This window comes from Bombus vosnesenskii, unplaced genomic scaffold (genome assembly GCF_011952255.1).
Source record: "Bombus vosnesenskii isolate JDL3184/JDL3185 unplaced genomic scaffold, Bvos_JDL3184-5_v1.1 scf7180000013370, whole genome shotgun sequence".
Taxonomy (NCBI): Eukaryota; Metazoa; Arthropoda; class Insecta; order Hymenoptera; family Apidae; genus Bombus; species Bombus vosnesenskii.
Window position 1 is genome coordinate 671158 of NW_022883003.1, and position 24475 is coordinate 695632.

Here is a 24475-nt window from a genome sequence, read left to right on the forward strand (position 1 = left end):
GATAATTTGAAAATTAATTAAAATTTCCGACATTTGAACACGTTTGTATACAAATTTGAATCTAAGTTTCACAACTTAGTAATTTTCACAAGAAAAAAATGGCTAAAGTGATAGTTATCGAAAAAATATTAATTAAAGTCTTCGATAGAAAAGTCGTTCGATAATTTGAAACGAAAAATTTTTAAAATACAAATACATATGTGTATCGATAAATTATTCTTCGATTTGTTACGTGTAAAAAATTCTGTAAACCTGATTGGTTATCGAAACGAATGGCTGAGTGGTGATTGGTTACTATGGCTTGTATACCTGACAACCATAGGACTAGCAGGCTGGCATATCGCATCGCGCGTCATTCACAGTGCGCGCGGCATTTGGTGCGTAAGCGTCGATGCGTGGTAAGTGCGCGCTGAGTACGGCTACACGTTGTCGGAGTGGAGAACGCGCGTGGGATCAACATGTGACGTTCTATGGATGTGAACAGTAACGATGATCGACGAGTTACCGATCGATTAGCCCAGTGGATTCGAAACTTCGTCAAAGTATTTAGATTATGCTGCCTTGTCTTTATCCTCTCCACTGAGAGATCACTTTCGGGGAATATGAGATTACCGTGACAAACCAAAGGTGAATACAAACAGTTTTATATAGCGATAGATTGAATTCTATGACAGTGGCATTCGTTAAAAAGCGTTTTTACTTACCGAAAATGTTTATGTCACTTGTTTCAACGATGCAAAGTAAATACGTAACGTCGAAACGTTCAATAATTATATTTGTTCATTCTCTCGTTTCATTCATTCGACAAAGTGTGCGTTGCCAATTCATGTTTTGCTCAGTACATTAATCTCGTCGTGCTTCCGGGAAATAACACGACTGTGCAGTTCCTACTATTGGAAAGAATTGTTAAACAGAGGAAAGTTGCTTATGCTACCTTGACGATAGATTTATATTTCCTCGTTTCCAAACATAGCTGAATCATTCAGAAATGTTTATACTTTATTCGATATGTTTTCCCGACGAACGATTATTCTCTCCGTTTGTGCATGCGGCTGTTCACAAACTAGCACGGCTTATGCATATTGTATGCGCATTCGCGTATAGTATCACTAGCAGCAGGAGGATTTAGTTCGTCCCGAGTGCTTTAAACACACGTACAATCGAGTTTCCCGCGTTTCTTTGTTTCCTTATTTCATGTCCCTTGAAGACGACTCGGGTCCGATTTTACTACCTCTAACAACCCAGAAATCGGTTGCAAAGGCCAAGACCTAACCTTCAAAAAAATGGTATATTTTCTTGTTGACAAAAACGAGTGGTCGATCGTTTAGTTAAATCGTAACATGGAACATGGATATAGGACGGTATCTCGGTCTCACGATCTTCGTTCGTTGAATTGGCTGGTCGACCGTTTCGCTAGCCGAGTCGTGAACGCAAAAATTCGATCTAAGCGTAAATTGCGTCACGCTTCATTCTGCACAAAGCTAACCGCGATGTAACGTCGAATCGATCGTTACAGTACGATAAGGGATTACAGTTAGCTTTTGTCGTAGTCGAGGACTTGACAGCGATCGCGCAGTAGTTGGTGATCGTCTTCTCGAACAAAGAAGTTCGTTCATTGTTGGGAACGGCGTACACTCGAGCGTTTCGAGTACATCGGAGGAGTACCGTGCACTCGTACCCTGAACGCCTCGTTAACATTCCACGTTAATCCGCCTTTGAAAATTCACACGAGTCAACTGGAATTAAAAAGTCGCAGAGTATTTGGAGCATCGAACAATTACGTTTCGAAAGATTCTCCGAAGCGTTAAGTTCTCGCGGTCCACGACATTCACGAACTTTCGTTGCAGTTAGTCCGCGTTGATTTTGTCAGTCACCATCGTCAAGTCGGTATAGTACAGTATTTCGCTACTTCAATATTTTAGCAGCAAACAACATACAATATACATATACAATATATATACATATACATATATAATATACATATACAATATATATAGAGTACAGTACATATACAGTATATATACATATACAATAACATTTGTACGTACATGACTGGATATACAGTCTGGGATAAAAATGTAAGTGGACAGGTAGTGAAAATAGGTATCAACGAAGTTTCGTTACACACGCCTTGTTTATATAAAAATATAAATAATAATTACAGTTACTTACTAAATAGTCTATGTAGTATAAGGATTTACGTAATAATACTAGTACTAGTTTGGATTAAACTTCGTTGATACGTACTTCCACTGTGAACACCTGTCCTACTAATTTTTGTCTCCGACTGTATATACGCATTATATGTTACACCATATTCCACTGTTACATATGAAGCGCAATGTCGACTCGACATAGGGCCGGATAGGATTAGGAAAGTATCGCGAATAGAAAGACGATATGGAAGATAAAAGCGAAAACAACGCCGCGTATTCCGTTTCCGCTGGGAGTCAGCCGAACCACCACGAACTTTTCCTGGATTTGGCTCACCGACGCCAACCTATTTATACCGCGTCAGTTGTAACTGCTTGCGATATACCCGCCTAACTCGGTTGAAAGTTCATCTAGCCACATCGAATATCTAGCGATATTGAATCGAAAGACCACGCGAGTCTCGTTGTTTCACTTTGCGTTTGCCGATGCGACGGACCAGCGGCATCGTTGGAGGAGGAGTGGCTTGCAGGATGACACGATTAGGATTCGATAGGTTTAAATGAAGAAAAATTGGGCGAACGGAACGGGTGCAGGCATAGTCGGTGTACGAGTCAGCGTTGCGTGGGTGCCAAGCCGCGTACGCGTACGCGCCAGGTGTAAATAAAAGCGAACGCGTAACCCTCGCCTCGGTTAGCGAAGCGCGGCCGAGCGGAACGTTTTCTTTCGTCCCATTGTCAGCTGGTCGTCTCTTTTTTCTTCTTTCCCTTCTCTCCTCTTTCTTTTTTCTTCTTTTCTTTTACCCTGGTACTATGCACGCCCGACATTCTCGAACCCATTGGCCATTACCCTAAGAATCCCACTCGTCAACTCTAATGTTGACGCATGCTCCTCGACAACCGAGGAAAACTCGTGGATCTCACTTTCTATTCTCTTGGTGAATTCCTTTGTCCGAGCAATGCATACGCAAATCCCATGCGTGGCTTTAAACAAGAAAAGCGTCTCCGGCGCTAAATCGGTCTATTCGCATCTTCGCGATTAGCGTCGCCGAAATAGATTACGCACCTTGTAGTTATCGCGCATCGCGTGATAAGAGATCATATGGTTCGCAAAGAAGTACCGCCGAACGAATTATCTTGCGATCACCGAGTATGAGGTAAGGTCGGGAAGCAGTGCTGTCTCTATGCGGCCAATTCAGCTCTGGTCGCTCGTACTCGGTGTATTTATATCTTTGGCTGCGATCAAAAGAGCTTCCTGCTGGTGTCACGGCGAATCGGGTAACCTCGTGAAACGCTTCGAACATGGAAGAATCTGGAGTCTATCGAAATTTAGTTGCATCAGTTCGCAATCGTTATTTTTCAAAACGTTCTTCTTGCGCCATTTGCCGTGGAAAGCGCCTAGTTTATAGTTTACGGATAAAGGCGGATCGAAAGGTTGAAATCGTAGCGTCGTTAGAAACTCACGTCTGGAAGCGTTTGCTAATTGGCGTGATAATCTTGGCACATTCTCTAGTCTTCGTGTAAGAACGAAGATATCAGGCCATTCCGTCACGAAACCTATCCTTCCTCCATCTTGACCTCGTCCTCGTAGTTGTCGTAATCGTTATTAACGCAACGATAATTCCAACTTGCTCGTTACGCCTTCGAATCGCACCGTTTCATAATCGAATTCAATCTCATTTGTTCGATAACCGATGGTAAACGTGGAATTGGCAATGTAGTCGGTCGCTGTCGACTCAAACGAGTTTCCTACGGGACGGTGCAAGGTTCGGCCATTCGAACGAATCGAGACTCGGGTACCGCGTTTCTACGTTCTGCGAAGATTTCTTCGGGATGGTCGGAAATGGGGGTAGGGTCAGCTATGAATTTGATGATTTATTCGCGTTGCTCGTGGCAAAGGGAGTCGAGGAAGAAAAAATACGATACCCATGACTGTGTTGGTGTATACAGAGATCCAGAGTTGGCTATTATAGCCGACTGGATAAATTACGACTGTGTGCATGCCAGTGACGTGCAGTCATCGGCCAACTCTCACCGCCAATATCCTCTAGCTTTCGACCCTATACTTACCGGATAATTGACGCGTTGTACAGCACTTATTAGGGGTGTAATAAGCCGAGCCTCCAACTGTTCGCATGCTCGTTGGTTTTAAACGGAATCTTAATTCGACGAGAGAATAAAATAACTTTGACATGGCTGCCGACTCAACGAGATAAAAATAATCGTTAATAATAATAAACTGGTATCGACTTCCTCTCCTTCGAACGGACTTGCTCTTAATTTTCCTTCGAAACGTAACGTATTATATAATTCCTTTGTACCACGGCACATTGCCGACCATTCATTTCCTAGTTGAAAAGCAATTAATTTAGCGGCGAACGATATAGCCTGTGGCTTCCAGTAGGATATGGTCGAATCGAGGGCAAGCATAATACCAGCGTATAAAGCCAATAAATATAACAGAAACGAGAAAAAAGTTGGAGATGCCGGGGATCGAACCCGGGCCTTTCACATGCAAAGCGAACGCTCTACCACTGAGCTACATCCCCTATCGAGAGGGGTTGCGAGATGGTCGTGAGAAGGGGTATGATACAGACTATACGAAGTTGGGAGTCATAGTACTCGCTTCCCGTACAAAATCATGTACGGTTTCATGACGCAATGATTTAATTAACGGCGCGTCTGGTTTCGCGATGCCTGGCTGTCAAACCGATAATTTAGATTTAGACGAAGGCTGTGGACCACCGCGTAAATCAGTTTCAACCACGTTCCAACCATTAATAACTTGATTGCGATTTAAACGCAAACCGTTCGAACCGCATCGTTGCGAACCACAAATCTTGCAATTACGAAGCCACGTTGCGAATAATTTTGAAATTTCCTCGGAGAGAAGGGGGCAACATATGACAGGATGGGGAAACGCGCAGACGCGAACTGAATGAAATGCGCGCGAAAGAATTTCGGTTCATTAAGAACGTCCCAGTTTCCGTGGACAGGATATCGCAACTGTCCACGTAATCGATGCGTCGAATGCGTTGTTATCGAACGCATTAACATATCGGGTCGCTGGTTTTTCTGTGTTCGTTAGTCGTTGCGTATTTTCACGTGTTTCACCGTTTCCCACGCAGTTCAGCTACGATGATTCACCAAAGAGGCGTTTGTTCTTTCGTTTTTCTCCCTTCTAGCTTCTCCTTTCTCGCTACGGTGGTTACGATGGTTGCATGACAAACGGAAAAACATAGCGGTTGCCTCCGCGGAGGGATGCTTCGTACTTCGCGGAGGAGCTTTGGTATCCAACGGTGGTTCGTCCAATCGACGTCTACGAATTGGTAAAGCAAATACGAAGACAGGCAGGATAACAAGCGAGCAACGAAACGTATAATAATTAATAGTCGTGATCCGGTGCCGCAGAAACGGGCTTATCTATGTCGTAATTCCTTCTTGAAAAATCTGAGCGAATCGTGGCTGTACGATGTCTGCTCGTTCTCGCATAATGCGGCATTGATGCTTCCTCGTTATCACGTTGCACGAGAATGGAACAACAACGAGTAACGCCGAGTATCGTTGCCAAGGAATCTGCCGCGATGATTCCAAGGAGTGTGTCCCATTGGTTGGCAGTGCCTTCTTCCATTTTTTCGAACGCGATCCTCGGATCATCGGTTCCAACATCGTTCGTCCTCTTTGATTTTCCTCTTTCTTTCTCTTTTTTCGTGTTCCTCACCGTGACGACTTCGTTCGCAATTACCCTTGGTACGACACGGAGCGTTTAACATTCTGCCCTACCAGGTTTCTTTATCTTCGTTCGCGAAAGGCACGCTGTCCGTTCCACTTTCCATCCGTTAGCGGCTATTCGTCGGTTACGTGTAAAATAACCTTAACATCCGCTCCTCGTAGAAAGAATTCGAAACGAATGCGGGAAAATACGCGGCAGGTCGCGGTTCGTCATGGCGATCCTTTCCTTGAAGAATTCAAGTTTGGATTGCGTGGAAATGCTAATAGCGCAAAACAGGTCACGATTATATCGATAGCCGTTGGCGCTTTTGATCGCGAAACAGCTCGCTGGCATAGCGGCCGATTCAACGCGATGCATTCGTTCGAAATATCCTCGATCATCGGTCGGAATCGACAATGTAACCTGCGACGTTGATCGGTGCGTAACGTTCGCCCACGGTGCACAGCTCGTGCATCGACATATGGCACCGCACGTGCGACCAAACAACCGGTCTTCTCGGTCGAACAATTTCCGAGCTGCTGCCCGATTCCATTATTTCTTCCGACGCGGTGAATCGTCCAACGATCGTTCTTTTCGTTCCAAGACCATAGTACACGCAACTTTTCCAATGCGAACATTTGCGAAATTCCCGTATTACTTTACATCCTCGATTTTCAAGCGGCGCATCGTGCCGCCAAAATTTTTGAAACATGCAATACCCGATTATGTACTTAGGGGCACTGATCCCTTCTCTTTAGATTGTCAAGTAAAAGCAACGATAGTCATTCGGTGTGAATGTCCTATCCTGAACCAAATATGTATAATATATTTTTTAGTGCTTCGTAGAATTTTAGTAATTAGATTATGTGCGTTATGAGATGAAAAAGGTTGCAGATAGCTGCACTGCTTCGACGACGCGGAAAGGACCCTCGACGCCGTATTTACGAGCAAATGATCGCACGCGTCTTCGCAACGTGACTAATTGTGGCTACCCTGCAGAACGACACACGTGCAGTCTCGTGCGCTTTCATTCCCGATTGTCTGCGCGCGAACCTAACTGTCGAAATCGGATCTCGATTAATCATCGACCGAACCAATTACGGCACACGCTGAAGTGGAACGAATTCATCGAGGAACCGGCATCTTTTACTGGTTTCCGAGACCTCCGCTTACTAACGCGAAGACGATTCCTTTATTTCGAGTTTTCTTTTCCTTTTCTTTCCGTGTGTAAAGAGAGCGGAAAATGCCTCGCGTATTCGGTAGAATCGGTATCGTTGATCGCCGGAAGGAACCGAAGCGCAAAGGGGTTTGGCGCCAGCTGTGCCTCAACCCTTTGCGGATCCGTACGTTCGTTAATTGGTTAACCTCTAATTGAGCGCACGATGAACAGAACGGTGCAACGTAAGAAGAGAGGGCAGCCTTAGAAGCGTAGATGAGAACTAATTAGCTACCGGTCGGCTCGACTGACCGATTGACGCCTTTGCTCCTTCCTGCCTTTCACTTCTTTTGTTCCTCTTCATCGGGCAAAAACGGTTAAACATTCCACCCCTTCGTTGACCTTAGTCGTATCGTTTAAACAGAAATCGATACGTGGATCTTAAATGGCATCGCCGTGTATTATTTACTCATTCGTTCATTTATTTACGGGATAAATTGTTTAGTACAAAAATATATAACGTATGGGAAAGGTATACGTATATATATCCAAAAAAAAGGAGAGGAAAAGACACGGTATATATAGAAATTTAAGCACGAGCTAAGAATAAATGATTATGGTATACGCCCTAAGGTGTATCGAACCATCATATTTGGCAGCAAGTCCTGAAAATTATCTGCAGGTAGAAAAACCTCTTCTCCTTGTGCAGCGAGAATCGTACGTCGGATGTAGGAAATCTAATAAAAAGTAACTCGTCAAAGAAGAAAGGTAACGGTTCGTCCTTCTTGTCGTAGGATTTTTTCTCGCGTTTGTGAACGCGGTTCCGCGTGATAGGAACTCGAGTCATCCTCGCGTTCGCTGAACATCGGAGATTCTTTTCGCGCCATTCGATGACTCGAAGGAAAACGCGTTTTCCTTTTGTTAACGCGTAACTGGCTGTACGCGATCCTGTTAGGCAAGCAATGCGTCACCATGGACACACCGTTGACTCACGATCTGAGCCGATAGATACACGGAATTAGCCCTGGATTCCGGCGTTTGATTCCGTTCTTAATAAGAAAACCGGAGATTAACTGCGTCGAGTCGCAGGCGTCGTAACTACAACCGAACTGTCGATCGGTCGATCTTCCTTGGGAGTCTGGGCTTGTCGCTTCCTGATTTTATTGCCTCCCGCTACATTCGTCACACCGATTCGAACATTTCCTTTCACTCGCGATACCATCGCCAGATTCTTTATAGGTTGCGCTTCATGGGAAGTTGCCGCGTGGAGAAGAATGCGTCGAAATTGGTCCGGTAAAAGCAGGGCAATGAAAGGCATCATCGAGTCGAGCGGAGTCGGGTCGAGATGAGAACGATACGGTATGCGTTCGCGGATGGAACGATCGTAGAAGATCCACCGAAGATCCACGAGGTCGATGACGTCAGGAGCTTGACGGGATCAATCGGAGAGTCAAGTCGCGATAATTGCGACAATCGTCGGGATGCTCCCCAACGAGACGCTTAATTCCGCTCCCTCGTTCGTCGCAACTCTCTTTCTCCGCGTGACGCTTTCGCCGTTCAATTTACGGCCCCTCGCGCTATTTACTTAACTTCGAAGATTGCCGATCGTTAATTGTCGCTCCAAACGTACTGCCTACAATTTCCCCCGACGACCGAACGTCTGCGTTTCGTAACTTGTCCAAAGGAAAAATCTACCCATCGATACACGATTTCGAGGAAATGAATCATGGATTATTTTGAAGATGGAGAAAACAGCGTTTGAAACTGGAAAACGGTGCGAAGCAACGAAGGAACGGTCGATCGTCGCGACGAAATATATACGGCTATAGCGAAAAGAAAGTTTACACTAGATACTTTTCATTGGTATTAGTAAAAATCGCCTGTTTACACATATTCCTATATCGTGTTTATTCGTTGCCCTTGTAAAATAGAATTCAGTGTTCTAAAATTATATGCTTTAATGACAATTGGTCGCGATACCGACGCAGTTCAACGATCGTAAGGAGGTTTCCCTATCCACATTCGATAAACGAAAAATTCGATGGACAAGTCGTGATCAGCTGGTTTCCCCAAGCGAGCTATCCGGTGGAAAAAATGGAGCAGCGCGCGACGCGGTGCTCATCGAGGACACGATAATTGGCGAACGCAGGGTCAACACGACCCACGAAACATTTCATTAACTCTGGACACGGCGTCCTTTCGTAGAGAGTACGAACTGTCACGAATCGATCAACCTACTCGTCGAAACCAAACGAGTAAATCAGTTAATATTATTCATGATAGGACGACGCGCGTGATCGAACTTGGAGATCGAAAGTCCATCGTATATCGACTCGCTGATATCGTCCAAAGCTGCACCCTCACTGAAGCAGCAATGAGGAACTTTCCGTTACCTCTATGTTTGTTGAAACTGTTGCTGGTTGTGCAACGTTTCGCGTTCCATGTTCCTTCACGTTTCTGTTGCCAGTAAAAAAAGTTGTTGCTTGTTACCTGTTTCCGTCCGGAGCGGCAAAGATGAAACGAAAATAAAAAAGCACGCAGCAACAGATTACGAGAGAAATGAACGTCCCTGAAAATCGGAACAAAACCCAAATATTCCTTTGATTGCGTTGCTTCAGTGTGGACAAAACGTTTCCACAAGTTGATATTTGTTGGGCATTACATATTTCGAATATGCAGCAACAATAGGCAACAAAAAGTTCTTCGTTGTTGCTTCAATGAAGACACAGGTTAACAGTATTTGTCTTTTTTTTCCTATGCAGATGGAGAACCAAGGTTTCGAGGAGGAGCACCAGCAGCCAAAAAGCGAAGAAACGCCGATATCTTCGCGAGAGTTTCGCCATGATTCGCATACGTTCTCGTTCGATACGATTGGCAACGAGCTATCGCCCGATGACCCGGTGTCGAACGCGGATGGCCACGTGTACGAGGACATTCTGCCCGGTGTAGAGAATCCCTCGAAGCATTCCGGAGTTATGATCGGCCAAGATCAAGCTCTTCGGCGACCTTTGAACGCCATCGAATACGTTTGCAAAAGCGCTACGACGAGATCATTGGATAGAGAAGAGATCGCTGGAACGTTCCGTCGTAATTTAACGTTACCGTTTCGACGTGGCACCGGGTTGGATTCTTCCCTCGGTAGCTGCTCCATTCGTGGGACGAGTGGAAAGAGAATCGACGGTCGCCGTGAGGATACGGAAGTTGCGACGAGGAATGCCGATATCGTCGCCTTCACCGACGACGCTTTCTCGTCTCGAGCGCAGTCTATCACGCTGCAATCCGAATGCAGACCCAGTAAAAAGCGCAGGAAGAAGGATTGCAAGCATTGTCGAAGCAAAGCTGCCGCGTCTAGCAATGACCAACACCACCAAGTCGCTGACAAAGAGAGCGAAACGATTCTGAGAAAAGACAGGAACAACGAGCAACAGCAGCGTCTGCAAATATCGGGTTCGAAAGATTCGCAAACTATCCTCGATCCACGCAATTTCACCATGCTACCTGTGTGCTGCCCGAACAGGAAGCCGGACGAGTTCGCGATGCCGGCTACCAATTCACCCTCTGTATTCACGATTTCTGAGAAAGTCGGCGGATCCCCAGCGAGCACGGTGAAGCTGATCAGAAACGAGCGAAGCGGTTGCGCGAATCTCGTCGATTTGGCGGAGATCAACGAGGACAACGCTTTGATCGGCTCGGCAAAGAACCGGCCGGGTATGAGAGTGAACTCCATATATTCTCAGGATCGTTGGTACACCAAGGGGGCGTCGATGCTTTTCACTGACGCCAAGGAACACGGTTCGTTTCAGGTGAGTGTCGTTCGAAACCATTTGAGTCGTTCATTTGTCAAATTAATTAACTCCACAGAATAAGAAGTGGAGAAAATTACAGTGGCTACAATAAATATTTGCACAATATTGTATTAATTATAACATTTATGTGCTACTTAATTAGATCCAGATGTATCAAATTTCGTATCATTTATTAACTTTACTACTACTACTACTACAAGAATTTAATACGACGAGTACCTAATAAAATGACGTTCCAGCGGAAAATTAGGGAGATATTTTTTGTAGGCACTGCACATAAGATAAGTTTTGGTAGTAAAATTTAAAATATTTAAAAAAGGTGGAGTTATATATAACCACTTCGGTCTACAAACCACTCACTTGTCAACGCCTTGGATATTAATCTTTAGAAATCTACATACTCGCGCCTCCAGATTGTGGGAGTTTTAAATTTATTTCGATTAATGCGAGATATCGATTTCGTTTACGCGCGCGAATAAGTTGAGCACCATTGTCAGCAGTACGGGATTAGGTTGAGAACTATTGCCTCGATGCGCGGCTTAAAATTCGTCTGGCCGCTAGATGGCGACGAGAAGTAGGAGTTTCTCGCTTGCGATCTCGATCGTTAGTTGGGATAAATCGGGACTTGAAGCGAAGGAAAGCATACTTACCTGGCGCAGAGGTTACCGTGATCAAGAAGGCGGTTCCTCCAGGGCGAGGCTTTTCCATTGCACTACGGTTAGGCTGACCCTTGCGAATACCCCTAATGTGGGTATCTCGGGCGTATAATTTTTGATAGTCGGGACTGCGTTCGCGCTGTCCCGGTCATATAACATTTGAGAAACTCAATAAATCCCTTTTTAGGAATTACTTTTTAGAATATATTTTAGAATACATTTTAGAATTCTCTTTTGAAAAACATATCTAGTATATAATTGTAGTATTAGTCAAATAAACAAATTTTCCCTCTGAGAAGAACTTTTTCTCTGCTTCTTTACACGTTATGTAAAACGGTTTTCACGAATCACAGGTGACTTTGTTTAGCAACTCATATATCGCTGTATCATTTGGTAGAGATTTATATCTAGAAATGAGAGAAGTAGTACCAAGCAGACATAAGTTTCATAACCCAATATAAATATGTATTTATTAATTCTGCGTAACAAATGAGCGAAAACGATTCTCCTTCTCGACGATCCTTATTGTTGATGCTGTTTCTCAACTGTAAGATTAATTCGTTAGTTCATTAACGTTAAAAACAGAGATCGTGATTATGTAAATACACCTGTTACTTATATACTTATTGCACGTAAACCTTACCTCCATCCGGACATGTTTAGTACATGGATACCTGTGCACTATCTCATGTGTATTTCAATACGCGTGTATTAACGTATCTGTATTTTAATTCATGTGATTTTTAGCACATAGATATTTAAGAAATCTGAAAGATTGCGAAATTAATGAAAGGTTTCGAGTACTTCAATATATTTACTGAAATAATATGGGGAAAAATCCCAAGGGTCAAAATACGGATACATTAATACACGTGCATTTAGATACGCCTGTATTTAAACAACATATATGAAACAATGCACGGATACCCATGTACTGAAAGATACACAGGTTGAGGTACGGGAAATAACGGGTCGAAAGGGAAGAAAAAGGGGAGAGAAGACTTTGCACACAACGAATTTCTATCTGTCGAATTTCTAGCGTCGATGATTGTTCACGGCTAAAATGCGAAGCGCATTTTGAATCTTTCGTTCGTTATTCCCTTCACATCATATCGGAGCCGTGAGTCATCCATGTGCGTAATTTGAAACCGAAACAGAATGAAAAATTGCGCGATTCACCATGGTCGAACGAAGCTCGGCTTTGATCGCACGATCGGTAAAGTCTTTTGACCATTTCATTTGTATTCTAAACAGAGAAGCCACGCCATTGATGAAGGAAGTATCCTTCGTTGTTTCACGATATATCTATATATAGTTTGCAATCTCATGATTCGCTTTCGTCATTTCTTTTCGCGTCCTTGCCCCGTGTTTCAAAGGAAAAAAACCGTAATCTCGGTGTGACGTGTACGATTGCAACGTTAAATTGAAAAAAACACGCAGCGATTAGCTATTGCTCGATGCATATGTAGCTATCGAAAGGATTGGCAGACGCGGATCGCGTCGTATAAATAACTGGGAAATTTGACCTGTCGATGATCGCTTCCTCGACGAGACGAGAGTTCATTTTGCTTTCGGAGCGTCTGGCGCTTGTCCGCCCTAAACGAACAAAACGGAACGGAAGTGGAAAACGTCTATCTATAGCCAGACGCGATGATCGTTGGCCGGCAGGCAGCGTGTCGCTGCGTGATGTACAAGTGGCGAGTCTTCCGTAAGCGTACGGGCAAAGGAAATCGACGCGGCACGACACCTTCTCCCTCATCGAACGTTGCGCTTCGAATCAACACGATATACGATCGAAGGATCGAGCATCGATCGCGGTGATTTTACCGGTGCTTGGAAAGAAAGCGGAATAACGGTCGCGTTTAACGTAGACCAGTATCGAGGACGGTAATCAGTTGGACGCGGACCACTGCCTCGGAAGGCACGACATCCGCTTACGCTCCCTATTCTTAAACAGCCGACGTAATTCGCAACTCTTCGGTTTTGCCTCTATAAAAAAAAAAGATATAATACATAATATTGCAAATGTGGTTTGGTAGCGTCACGGTTATATTTAACGCGTCGAAGGTTGGCAAGGTAGAAAATGATATCCGTTCGAGAAAAACTGCTTCGAGTTAACGCGCGCGAGTGACTGTTGATTTTGTTGCGAAAAAATTCACTATAATCGGTATCTAGATTTTCTGCCGCGCCTTCATTTGCTCTTGAGAAGCTCACATACTATTGGAAAATAGATAAGCTATTATCAAATGTATATCTAGCGAGGAGAACCGCGTGGCCGGTTCGAAGAGAATGCAGTACCGATGGCTGAATTTGAGGTAAATCGCGAGCAACTTTATCTGGAAGACTTCGTAGCCGATGCACACGATCGATAAATATCGAACGATTCGATCTTACTTTTCCAGAGGGCCTACTCCCTCCCAGTGCGAACGCAAACCCCGTCTTCCCAAAATCGCATCAACCTACGACGAAGTGTCAGAGGAGAACCACCCCCGCATCCGGCCAGACTTCGAAAGCACAGACACGGCTGGACTCTGCATCTGGCGCATCCTCTCGAGGCTTCCGGGTGTACCAGGCCCCTCGTTCTTCTGCTGATCGCGTTGCTGCTACTTTTAGGAATAGGTGCTGTTGCTCTGTACATCGCGTTTGGTGAGTGGTACGCGATACTTACATGATATCCGTCATGTTAAAAGGCCGGATACAGACGAGCGTCTCTTTGATGCCGCGCCATATATCTTTCTTCGTTTCCCTAATTAAAAACAACAAAGACAGACATACGACGCAACAGAAAGCAAGGTGAAAATATCGCAATCGTTTGTACCCGGCTCAACGAAACATGAAACGTTGAAACCTCACGAACGATCGCGTTTACAGTGAACCGACGGAGACAAGCGACTATCACTCGGCATCGAGATTTTATTTCACCGAGGAAATAGATCGTAGCGATCGGATGAATTCAACCACTGAAATAAGCGCTCGCGAGACATTTAGCGAGCACGTTATTATGCTCGATTATTATAAACCAACGATCGAGCCGAGACGTTACAGCAGTAGATTATATACGTTTATATCTCGACTAAACGGATATTTTTAGTCGACAAGCGTCGATGTGAGATTCGCTCGTTCTTCGGCCGTGGTCGTTGACAATCCATTAAAAAGCTCTCGTTCGTTTTTGCTTCTTCCTTTTAATCGTCGTATCAGCCATAATCGTGGTAACGCAAAAACTGATTTTTAGCAGAACCCGAGAAGCTGCAAATCATCCAACAGTACCTAAAGTCGTCGACGAACGATTCATCGTCGGACAACGACGTATTGGCCGCGGGAACGTTTCTACGTCGATCGAACAGCGAACAAGAACAGAACGACGCGTCGGCCGTGTCATCGACGACACCGATGCAGCCCTCGGCCACTAGCACCCTCGCTGCAAGTATTCTTTTAAATGGTGGCTCGTCATTTCCGGAGAGTCGCGCTCCGCTAACGTCGGAAGCGGAAACGGAAGCTACGAGCCCGTCCAGCCTCAACTCTACCAGATACTGCGACGACTGTCTGCCAGAGGAGGTTTGCGTCGCTCTCGTCGACGAGGAAGCACCGACTTGCAGAATCCCTCTCGATCCCAAAGATCCAACCGGATGTGCCGGCTTTTGTCTCATCAACAAACAAAAGTGTCATCGTCTTGATGTCGACGCGTTTAGGTAGGTAAATTGTTCTAACATCTGTTTAATCGCGTTGTTCGTGCGCGTTTTTCTTTGCGCAGACCTACATACGTATTCTTTCAAAATTCGTCACGTCTCGATTTTAATAGGTGCGTCGAGATGGAGCATTACTGTCTGGATGACGAGTGGACCTGCCTAAACACGCTGTGCATCCCTCTCGAGAAGCACTGCGACGGGCATATGAATTGTTACGACCATTCTGACGAGCACAATTGCGGTACATATATGCATATAGCATATAACATTAGCCCAGTTTTCCGCGACTTAGGACGTTCCTTCTGTTATCGGCTTTACCCGGGGCTTTGTCATAGTTTGCAAGGCTTCAGTTTATCCGTTTGTCGCGATATGGAATAATCTAGCGGCGGTAAAAAAGCGACGCGCGTTGCACGCTTGATAATTTTGAAGGAGCGTGAGCTGATCGAGAATAAGTATTTAGACGATGCGTTCTCGTTAGGCAAACGGCGCGTTGCGTATGAGAAGATCGCGAACGATAAAACGCCTGGTACGTTTCTTGTTACAGACTGCGATCTGGAGACGCATTTTCAGTGCGGTAACGAGACTTCCTGCCTTCCACTGGAAAAGAGATGCGACGGCAAGATAGATTGCTGGGACGCGGCCGACGAGATTAATTGCACCTTAGGTAAGATATGCGCAACTGCTCGTTGCGGTCACAAGAAGCGTACACCGCTGGTTCGCGAATTATCGACTCGTCGATATAATTACCAACGTATATACATATTCTTTTCCATGTGACTCGTCATGGATAATCCTAGGATAATTCCCCTTGAGATTTTCTTACAAAGATAGTTCGTTGCTGGTTGAATTATTCGCGCACTTTCGGCTAACATGATTCCCCTATTCCTTCCCTTTTCTGTTACTATCGTTTCCTTTTTTCTTTTTGGGTTAAGGTCATTTTCAACTTCTTTTTTTCTGTTCTTCTTCGTAGGTCTTAATCTCGGTGGGTGTGAGTACATACTCGTTTATTTGATACGCATTCGATTTCCGCATGCGATACACAATTACCGCTAAATGCACCGCATGCTCTTTCACGCACACGCATAAGCACTACGATCCCTTTCTCATGGTACATACCACATACACAGCCTGCTTTTCACTATGGCAGAGCTTTCGAACGACATAAATTGAAATGTCGCCGCGTTTAATCGCTATACCTTGATGCGCTTCTAAAAGAATGGAAAATCGCATACGACGCTTGCTTCATTAGCACCACGGTCGCGTAATACGTCCGCAACAACGTTTCTTTTGATGCCAGCGTGTCCATCGGAAAACGAGTTCACGTGCAGCAACGGCCAGTGCATATTGAGAGCTCGCTTCTGCGATAGCCTGCCAGACTGCCTCGATGGATCTGACGAACCTCACGGGTGCCAAGGACGGTGCAATAAGCACGAATTTACGTGCCAGTAAGTTGATGATAATGTATCTGTATTCCGTTCAATGTGTGGAGTCAGTAGAGGTAAAGAGAACATCTGTGTGCTAAGCACGCGATGAATGCAACGGATTCCAAATGTTTACCATTCAGAAGTCTAGGATTTACGTGAATAATTGTTATAGCCTCCTTTGATTTCTCGGGTATGACATGCGAAATGACTGTGCACCGAAAGGCCGAACGAAGCTCGATTTCAAAAAATGGTTAAATACATAAGGAACAATGAATGGATATCTTTTTCTCTAGTATCTAAAGGTTTCGAATACAATCCCTACCCTTATTGCCTCGACTCATTAAACGGAGTATATAAATGCCTGACGTTATAATATTATATTATTATCTGTGTCACGCAACAATGGAATTGGCTTTCACGCAGAAACAATAGATGCATTACGAAGGGAATGAAGTGCAACGGGATCGACGATTGCGGCGATGGGACCGACGAGAGGCACTGTAAGGATCGATTCTCTTAACTTTACGTTTGCGTCTGTTGACCTTCTCTCATCGCACTTACATGTCACGTTACAGTATTTTTATTACGAATTAATGTAATTAAATGTTGTACATAACTGTGCTGTATAGACATACAGTGGTACGGAATAAACAATTTATAAATAGAATACTTAATACCAGAGTGCAATTAGTAAATGATATACTTTATTATTGTATCATTGGACAGATTACAAATATTGATTTTTGCTGTAGCTGATCTATCTTGTATGTTACTCCGACAGAACATTGTTTCCAAGTATTACGGATAAAGTATATTTCCTTAAATAAGATATACTAGTAGGTAGGAGATCTTTGCATTTGAATGCATTTCTCTATTTATGAGTTGTGTTTATACACACATTAAAATTATATATATATAGGTATATTTTTGTATGTGACTGTAACGTTTATATAAAGTCTTATGCATAGAGATATATTTCTTATATATAAATTATATATATAAGAAATATATATATGACATATATGATCTTATATTGTTATATACATATACAGATATATAGTACGCACATCCCAATATTGCTTTCATCAAATTCATCGATTTCAAACACATGATTCCTTTGTTCCTTTGACCTTTCGTCTATCGAATCAATTTAGAGAAATTCATCTGGTTCTCTTGGTGCATCGAGATCACGATAATGAATCACTGGTCGGAAGTCTCCTCCGCCGCCACTGTAACGTTTAATAAAAATTAATAGATTCTACTCTCAACAAAGTATTCATTCCTTGCGATGCACTAAAGCTACGCGTAAATGTAGATCCTAAAATAATTAACGAGACAGCACACGACGACGTACGACCAACTGGACATAGGATTCGAACGGAAATGGGATATAAAATAAAAGCACACGTAAATACAAACAAATACTTTTATTTGCAACTCGTCGGCTTATAAAAGTACAGCATCTGCCGATTCTGTTTCTTTTTTTGTAAAGGAACATAAAGTAAAAGAATTTTTTGTACTAAGGTATACGACATAATTATATTTTCTTTGTTTATGTATACGAATGGTTTAAGTTATCGCGTATCGAGAAAGCAAGAAGTGTGCTGATTTTGTAACACATTGCTTTAATTGGACGGTTCGCTCGATACTAAATATGTACTCTGTGTTACATAATCCAGATATAGATCTGCTAGCACGAAAGTCTGATATCGTTCAGAATTTTTCTCATTGCTTTTACTTCCGTATAAAAAAATTCGAATGGTGCTTGATAAAACTTAAAACATATCCATGTCTAGCTGGTCCAAATCATTATAACTAATAAGAGGCCTCGAAGTTGAGTCTGGCGCAGCCCTGTAAAACAGCGTATCACCACGTTCAATATGGCGAAAAAGAATTTACGAAAACGACAAGTTGATCGATTTTTCAAACAAGTCATTTACTCAAGTACACAGAAGTTTTCCTGCTTTCCATCGTACTACAGGTTGTTTATACAAAGCTAGCGAATTGCGAAAAATTAAAACAAAAATATCTTACCGTCCTCGATTAAAACCACCACGATTGGAACGCGGCATTCCGAACCCTCCACCGAATCCTGCTCCGTAACTTGATCCATATCCTCCCCTGCTGCTACCGTAACCACCTCCATAACTTCCAAATCTTCACGATTAAATTGGCGGTAATTAGTATAAGAATCATGTGTTATGATGAATTTGAATGTGAAAGAGAAGTACTGTTCTAGCAAAATGATTTGAGCATATTTAACACTTACGTGCTACATCCATACGGAGTAAATCCTTCGCGTAAGCTCTCTCTCGGAGGTGCTTTATTTCCCGGGTGTTCGGGAAGTTGTGGCCTTTTTGGATCTCTTAAGTAGTTATTAAAATATTCTGCTTCCGCTTTTACTTCTGCTACCTTTTCTGCATGTTTATTAAAAATATGTTTCCGAATAAAATCTGGTCCTTTGAACTTTTTCCCACTAAGTGGACACAGCCATTTATCTTTTGATAGTTCTTGTGTATTGGCTTGAACGAACTTTTCGACTTCACTAATATCAAATATTAAAGAAATAATAGAGACAAAAGAGTTATCTAACAAATTTTTTCAACATATTTTAAAAGAAACAAAAGAGGAAAGGATACGCTTCAGCATTTTTAGCACCCAGCTTATCGAACTCCTCTTGAGACAGCGTTGCAATTGGTTGCAAGAATGCTGCCATCTTGCTTTCAAAATTGCGACAGTATTCTGATAATTCGGTGCTAGTAACTTTAGCGGTAGGAGGAGATCCTCTAACGTGCATGATTCCACACCTATTTGGCATTTCGTCTTCGTTTGGATATTCACAGTGATTATAATAATCAACTGAATGAACTACTCGCAAATAAAGGATCAATCTATCCAAGACCTAAAAAAACAAAAAAAAAAAAAAAAAAAAAAAGAAAAAGATACATCTCCATATCATAATAAATGAATCTTTTTATACGGCTGACACTTAATACCTTGATCAATGTCGGATCTCTTTCAATTGGACCGTCCCCATCACCTCCCAATTGACCCTCTTCTTTGTCACCAGACATTCCTAATAATTCCTCTTCTTCGGCTGATGCCTCTTCTATCAGATAGTCGGTTATGTTCTTCAATACTGGATTTTTAGATGACAATCCAAATGCCTGTAGGAACATACGTCATGATTTTTCAATAACGTCATTATAAGCACTAAATGAATGTGTAAATTAATTGGCCTTACAGCTTGCTCAACTTCATGTACATTTTGAATACTTTTATTTTCTTTGTTGTCATCATCCTGTTTAACTGTATTATCATCTCTTTTTTCTTCATTCCACAAACCAACCCTGCTGTCCAAATTATGCACGATTTTAGCACTCAATTTGATATCATGCCTAACTATTTGTTTATGGGATGTTAAACCATTTACTGTGCGTATGCGACGTGAAAGGTCTCGGTTTACTATAGCTCCAAGTTCGCAGTCCCGTAACTGTAGAAATTATTCCATGTTGTTTCAATATTTTAATTTTTTTCCTTTATTCGCACATGTGTATTTAAATTATTTATCAACATACCCGAATATTGTTTAAGCTCCAACATATCTCTTTTATGTTTACTTGTCTTTCAAAAGACACCCAACCTCTTCTAAACCATCTCCTTTCTGGTTGAGGATCTGCTATGGCAACTCGCAAAAATCCAGGAAAACGTTTGCACATCTATTTATACAGATTATTCATAAATTTATCTAAAAAAATGTAACCTACAATATATACGACATATATTTATAACTAACCGCTTCAACTTCTGCCTTTGTTATCGTAGGTGCTAAATTACGGAGGAAGATACTGCTGGTCTTGTGCAAAGCTCTAGGTTCTTTTTCTTTATCTTCACTGGCTAGGTCGATTACCGCTTCTGGTTCCATAGCAGACTTTTTAGCTTCTGGCAAAGGTTCACTGTCTGTTTTAGCATCTCGATCACCTTCTTTATTATCCTGTGCATCAGTGTTTTCATTACTGACATCCATTTTTTCAGTTATATCTGGAACAAATTAAATTAAAGAGTAATGTACAATTTTTAAATAAGTATAACATTGAAACTTACGAGGATCTGCTTTCGGTGTATCGGGTTTGTTACTATCGCTACCAGAGGAACTACTACTGCTGCTACTGCTGCTACTACTGCTGTTACTATCAGTTCGTTTTCTCTTTTTGATATTAATTTCCTCTTGTTTGCCTACACAAAAGTAAAAAGAAAGTGAAGATAATAGAAAAATTGTAAGTATTATTTTTTATTTAATAAACAAAATCAAATACTTGTGCTATCCGCATTATCATCCTTTTTTGTTTCTTCTATATTTTCCTCTGACTTTTCAACTTCCTCTATCGAAATTTCGTCATTTTCTGCGCTTTTAACCTCAGAGTCCACACTTTGACCATTTTTTAAATTTTTCTCAGTTTTCGAAGCTTCATCAACTTTATTCGTATCACTGTAAAATGTACAATAACGATTAATCCTTCAAACCTTCCCCTATCCTTCTTTTAACGAATACCAATCCAAACCTATTATCGCCTTTTTTTTCAGCTCCAATTTTGTTCTTCACGTCTTCTTTATCTTTGATCGTATCTTTAGTTATAATCATATTTGTTGGCTTTATGTCTAAAACTTGTAAATCTTCTTCTGTACCACCTTCTAATTTAATAACTACAGCATCTAGCAGATGCAGCAAAGCATCAGCTTGATCGGCATCCACAGAAACTTTATCTATTTCTTTAATTTCTAGCATTTCCAGAAAGACTTCGACACGTTTCTGCCAGGAAAGATGGTAAGAATAGTAGGTTCAATCGATTCCTTAGGGAAAATATTTTTAAATCGATAATTTATACCTTAAGAGCTGCCACCTGTTCTTCCTTTCTCTTCACTGATTCTTCTGGATGATACTTTATTTTGAACCTGGTAAATTGGTAGAAAAATATGGTGTTTCAATCAATTTTGAAATAAATTTCTTGTAAATTAAAGCAAACAGACGTACAATTTGTGGATTTATCATTTATGTATATTCAAAAGAAAGTGCATTAGAATTAAGATAGTAGTTAGTTCTACTAAGTCCTCAATATAATTTTGTACTGAAAATATTCATGTTCGTATAAGCACAGAGCGTGCTTTTAATCGATCATAAACATATTTACGTAATCGTAATAAATTTGTCGCAATAGGTGATGAATAAGATATAGCAGTAATTGTTACGTTTCCCATCCATATCTAGAGCGAATCATTCCTTGTGACTAAATATTATTATATCCTTTTCCTCGAGACGATTATTTATAAATTATCAGTTTTACTGTCAACATTGTCAGTTACAGAATGAAGCCTCACCTGTAGAGTCTGATATTTTTACTCGCATTCAGTTTTCTTGTCGACTCAGAGGTCTATTGTAACAATAGCATATCTTTTGAATGTCAGAAATAATTAAACGGGTTTAGAACGCGGCCTATCGCGAGCATGTTTGGGCTTTGCGCGCCCAGCTCGCATCTTTGTTTAACTACCTAATAGACACCTCAATTCTTCTGCGATGCGCGAAACGCGAAATTCATAAATTATCGTACGTAAAAATAAACGAGCGAGGTGACCTGTGCCCAAGACATAAGGCGTTGCTGGCTGTACACTGTAGGGATAGACAGAGCTGGTCATATTGCTTGCAATTACCGATAAAATTGTGTCTGCAATTTAGCAAAAATTATAAAGCTACTACACCCTAACGCTCTTCTGTTCAACGTACGTATGCATTCTAGGCATACATACCCGAACAGATAGTCTAATAATTTCATTAGGATTAAAAGATTACTTTCTACAGTGGGCATAACTTTCATGCAACAACGTGGATCTCGACGTCTTGTGGAAACATTGATTGCAAGATTATTGTTTTAACAGTAATAACAATTAAGCCACTGTAGAAATTAATTATTTTTATATCCACATTTAAGTACGACTGAGCTTCACAATATACATATAAGGAATAATTTCGAGACCATTATTAGTGAATTAAAAAATGAAATATACCATTCCTCGTCCTTGTGTGCAACGAAGAATTCATTCAATTGTTGTCTCCTGAATTCCAATTTATATTCGTTATATCGTTTAATAGCTTCCTCGTCTGTAATCGAGTCTTCTTGAGTTCCGAGAAACGCTTTGAAAGACATCATTGGTGGTTGAGTTTCAACATTGGAATTGCTGAAGTTACCAGCTACCTCTCGACTGCACAAAACATGAAACCACTTACAATTAGTCAAGAAATTTTAAACATTTAAACGCTACCTTAATCGGGCCAACAGTCTTGGAGTGAATCGACTCCTTTTTTGCATACTTATAATACAACCTCTTTTTTTCATGACAATGCTGTTTATAAACCAAGAACAAATTCACAAAGAAAAGAAAAGGGAGAGAAAAAAGAAAATCTGCATTAAAAATAACATAAGAAACACAAACCTGTTACTGTTACTGTGGTTTCCATAGTGATGATTGCCATGGTGAGGAGGTGGATAATGGTCTGGTCCCCAGGAAGTTGCACCCCCTCCTCCACCTCCGTAATAATCATGTCCATATCTTGGACGATCGTCCCAATCTGTTCTCATTCTTTTCATAGGCGGTGCCATCTCCTGTGATCTGCCAGGACTATATCTATCGCGTCCACCACCTCCACCTCCACGGTATTCTCTGTAATCTGGACGTTGTCTAGGTCGACTGGACCATTCTCTGGAATAATTATTATCGTTAAAACTATCAGAGCCTGTTTATGCAAAAACAGAATAACTTATTTTCAATATGGTTTTATTTGTTAATATTTATTTTAAAGCTTATCAATTAGGTAGTTACCTATCCACCCAATCATCTCTTCTTCTGTCATCTCGTCGACCTTCTCTAGAATAAGATTCTGTTCTCTCCCCTCTAAATTTGTCTCTTCTTTTCCTATCGTATTCATCATCAGAGTCACCCATAATGCAAGGATTTAATGCTAAACAAACAAGATGCAAATAGCGTTTATAGAATTCTAATCCTTAATAAAGTAGTACTTCCAGTATTTTCTGGAATCTAGGAGGGGTTAGGGAGTAGGCAATTAGAACATACGTATTTTCCAGCACGTGATCCACAAACTTCTCAATCATCGTTTTATCGATACTATACTTGAAAGATGTATAAACTTTTGTGAACGTGTGTGTTGCGGAACTATCAATTATTTACAATTTTTCGAACAAAATGTTCGAACAACGCGCGAGTCTTGCTTGTAGAGTGTCCAAAGCATTTGCAGTTTGGCAATTTAATAAGACATAGTATTATCAAGAGAACATATATATAATATATCCGAATTAAGGAAATTAAATGGAAACAAAAAAACTCACCCACTTAAAGTATATTGCAGAATGAAATTAAAACTCCAGCACAAGGGATTTTTGTCACCCGTTACCCTGCGTCACCAAGGTACTAACCATACTGTATATGTATTGTGACGCAGGTATGGCGTCATAAGCGCCATTGTAATCGATACTGCACTCGCATATCGATTATTCTTTCGCTTGAGAGCCGCGAAATTCAAATAAGCTTTAATACGAATCGTATAGTAACAGATATTTGCATGACTAGAATCACGTAAAAAATATTTGATACATTATACAGATCGTTCAGTACAAATAGCATTAAATAGTATTTAAATATTACAATTTATATGGATAAGGCATCTAAATCAGGCATCACGATTCTGAATCATCCCGAATCATACGAATCATACGATTATCCGAATTGAAAAATATTAAAGAGCTGAATGTCAGTGGTTTTCCCGTATTCCGATATAATCTCCTATCCAGGATATCGACATTTGATGAAACAAAGC

General features: G+C 41.7%; 2 protein-coding genes and 2 non-coding genes across 7 annotated transcripts; 2 read left to right on the forward strand and 2 right to left on the reverse strand.

Annotated features, from left to right (window-relative positions):
• Window positions 1-346: 346 nt before the first annotated feature.
• LOC117237363 lies at window positions 347-17264 on the forward strand. Its single transcript, XM_033501249.1, has 9 exons — window positions 347-627; window positions 9781-10821; window positions 13883-14126; window positions 14713-15169; window positions 15280-15407; window positions 15711-15830; window positions 16137-16148; window positions 16416-16611; window positions 17014-17264. Exons 2-9 carry the CDS (start codon window positions 9781-9783, stop codon window positions 17108-17110), a joined length of 2295 nt encoding a protein of 764 aa, XP_033357140.1. The 5' UTR covers window positions 347-627; the 3' UTR covers window positions 17111-17264.
• On the reverse strand, window positions 4629-4699 carry Trnaa-ugc. Its single transcript has one exon. It is a non-coding gene; the product is annotated as a tRNA-Ala (tRNA).
• LOC117237443 lies at window positions 11467-11628 on the forward strand. The gene has a single exon (XR_004494001.1). It is a non-coding gene; the product is annotated as a U1 spliceosomal RNA (small nuclear RNA).
• Window positions 17265-17275: 11 nt separating the features above from the next.
• LOC117237362 (serrate RNA effector molecule homolog) lies at window positions 17276-24098 on the reverse strand. 4 transcript variants are annotated; one of them, XM_033501246.1, is made up of 16 exons: window positions 23988-24098; window positions 23464-23602; window positions 23077-23355; window positions 22651-22845; window positions 21477-21543; window positions 21153-21400; window positions 20907-21079; window positions 20695-20826; window positions 20387-20631; window positions 20169-20309; window positions 19856-20083; window positions 19587-19757; window positions 19230-19492; window positions 18860-19135; window positions 18625-18747; window positions 17276-17819 (listed from the first exon to the last, which is right to left on the reverse strand). In XM_033501246.1, exons 2-16 carry the CDS (start codon window positions 23583-23585, stop codon window positions 17741-17743), a joined length of 2742 nt encoding a protein of 913 aa, XP_033357137.1. In that variant the 5' UTR covers window positions 23586-23602; window positions 23988-24098; the 3' UTR covers window positions 17276-17740. The 4 variants fall into 4 exon arrangements, with proteins under 4 accessions (XP_033357137.1, XP_033357135.1, XP_033357138.1 ...); XM_033501244.1 differs by having other exon boundaries at window positions 19835-20083; XM_033501247.1 differs by lacking the exon at window positions 17276-17819 and adding an exon at window positions 17999-18441 and having other exon boundaries at window positions 19835-20083; window positions 23077-23343.
• Window positions 24099-24475: the final 377 nt, after the last annotated feature.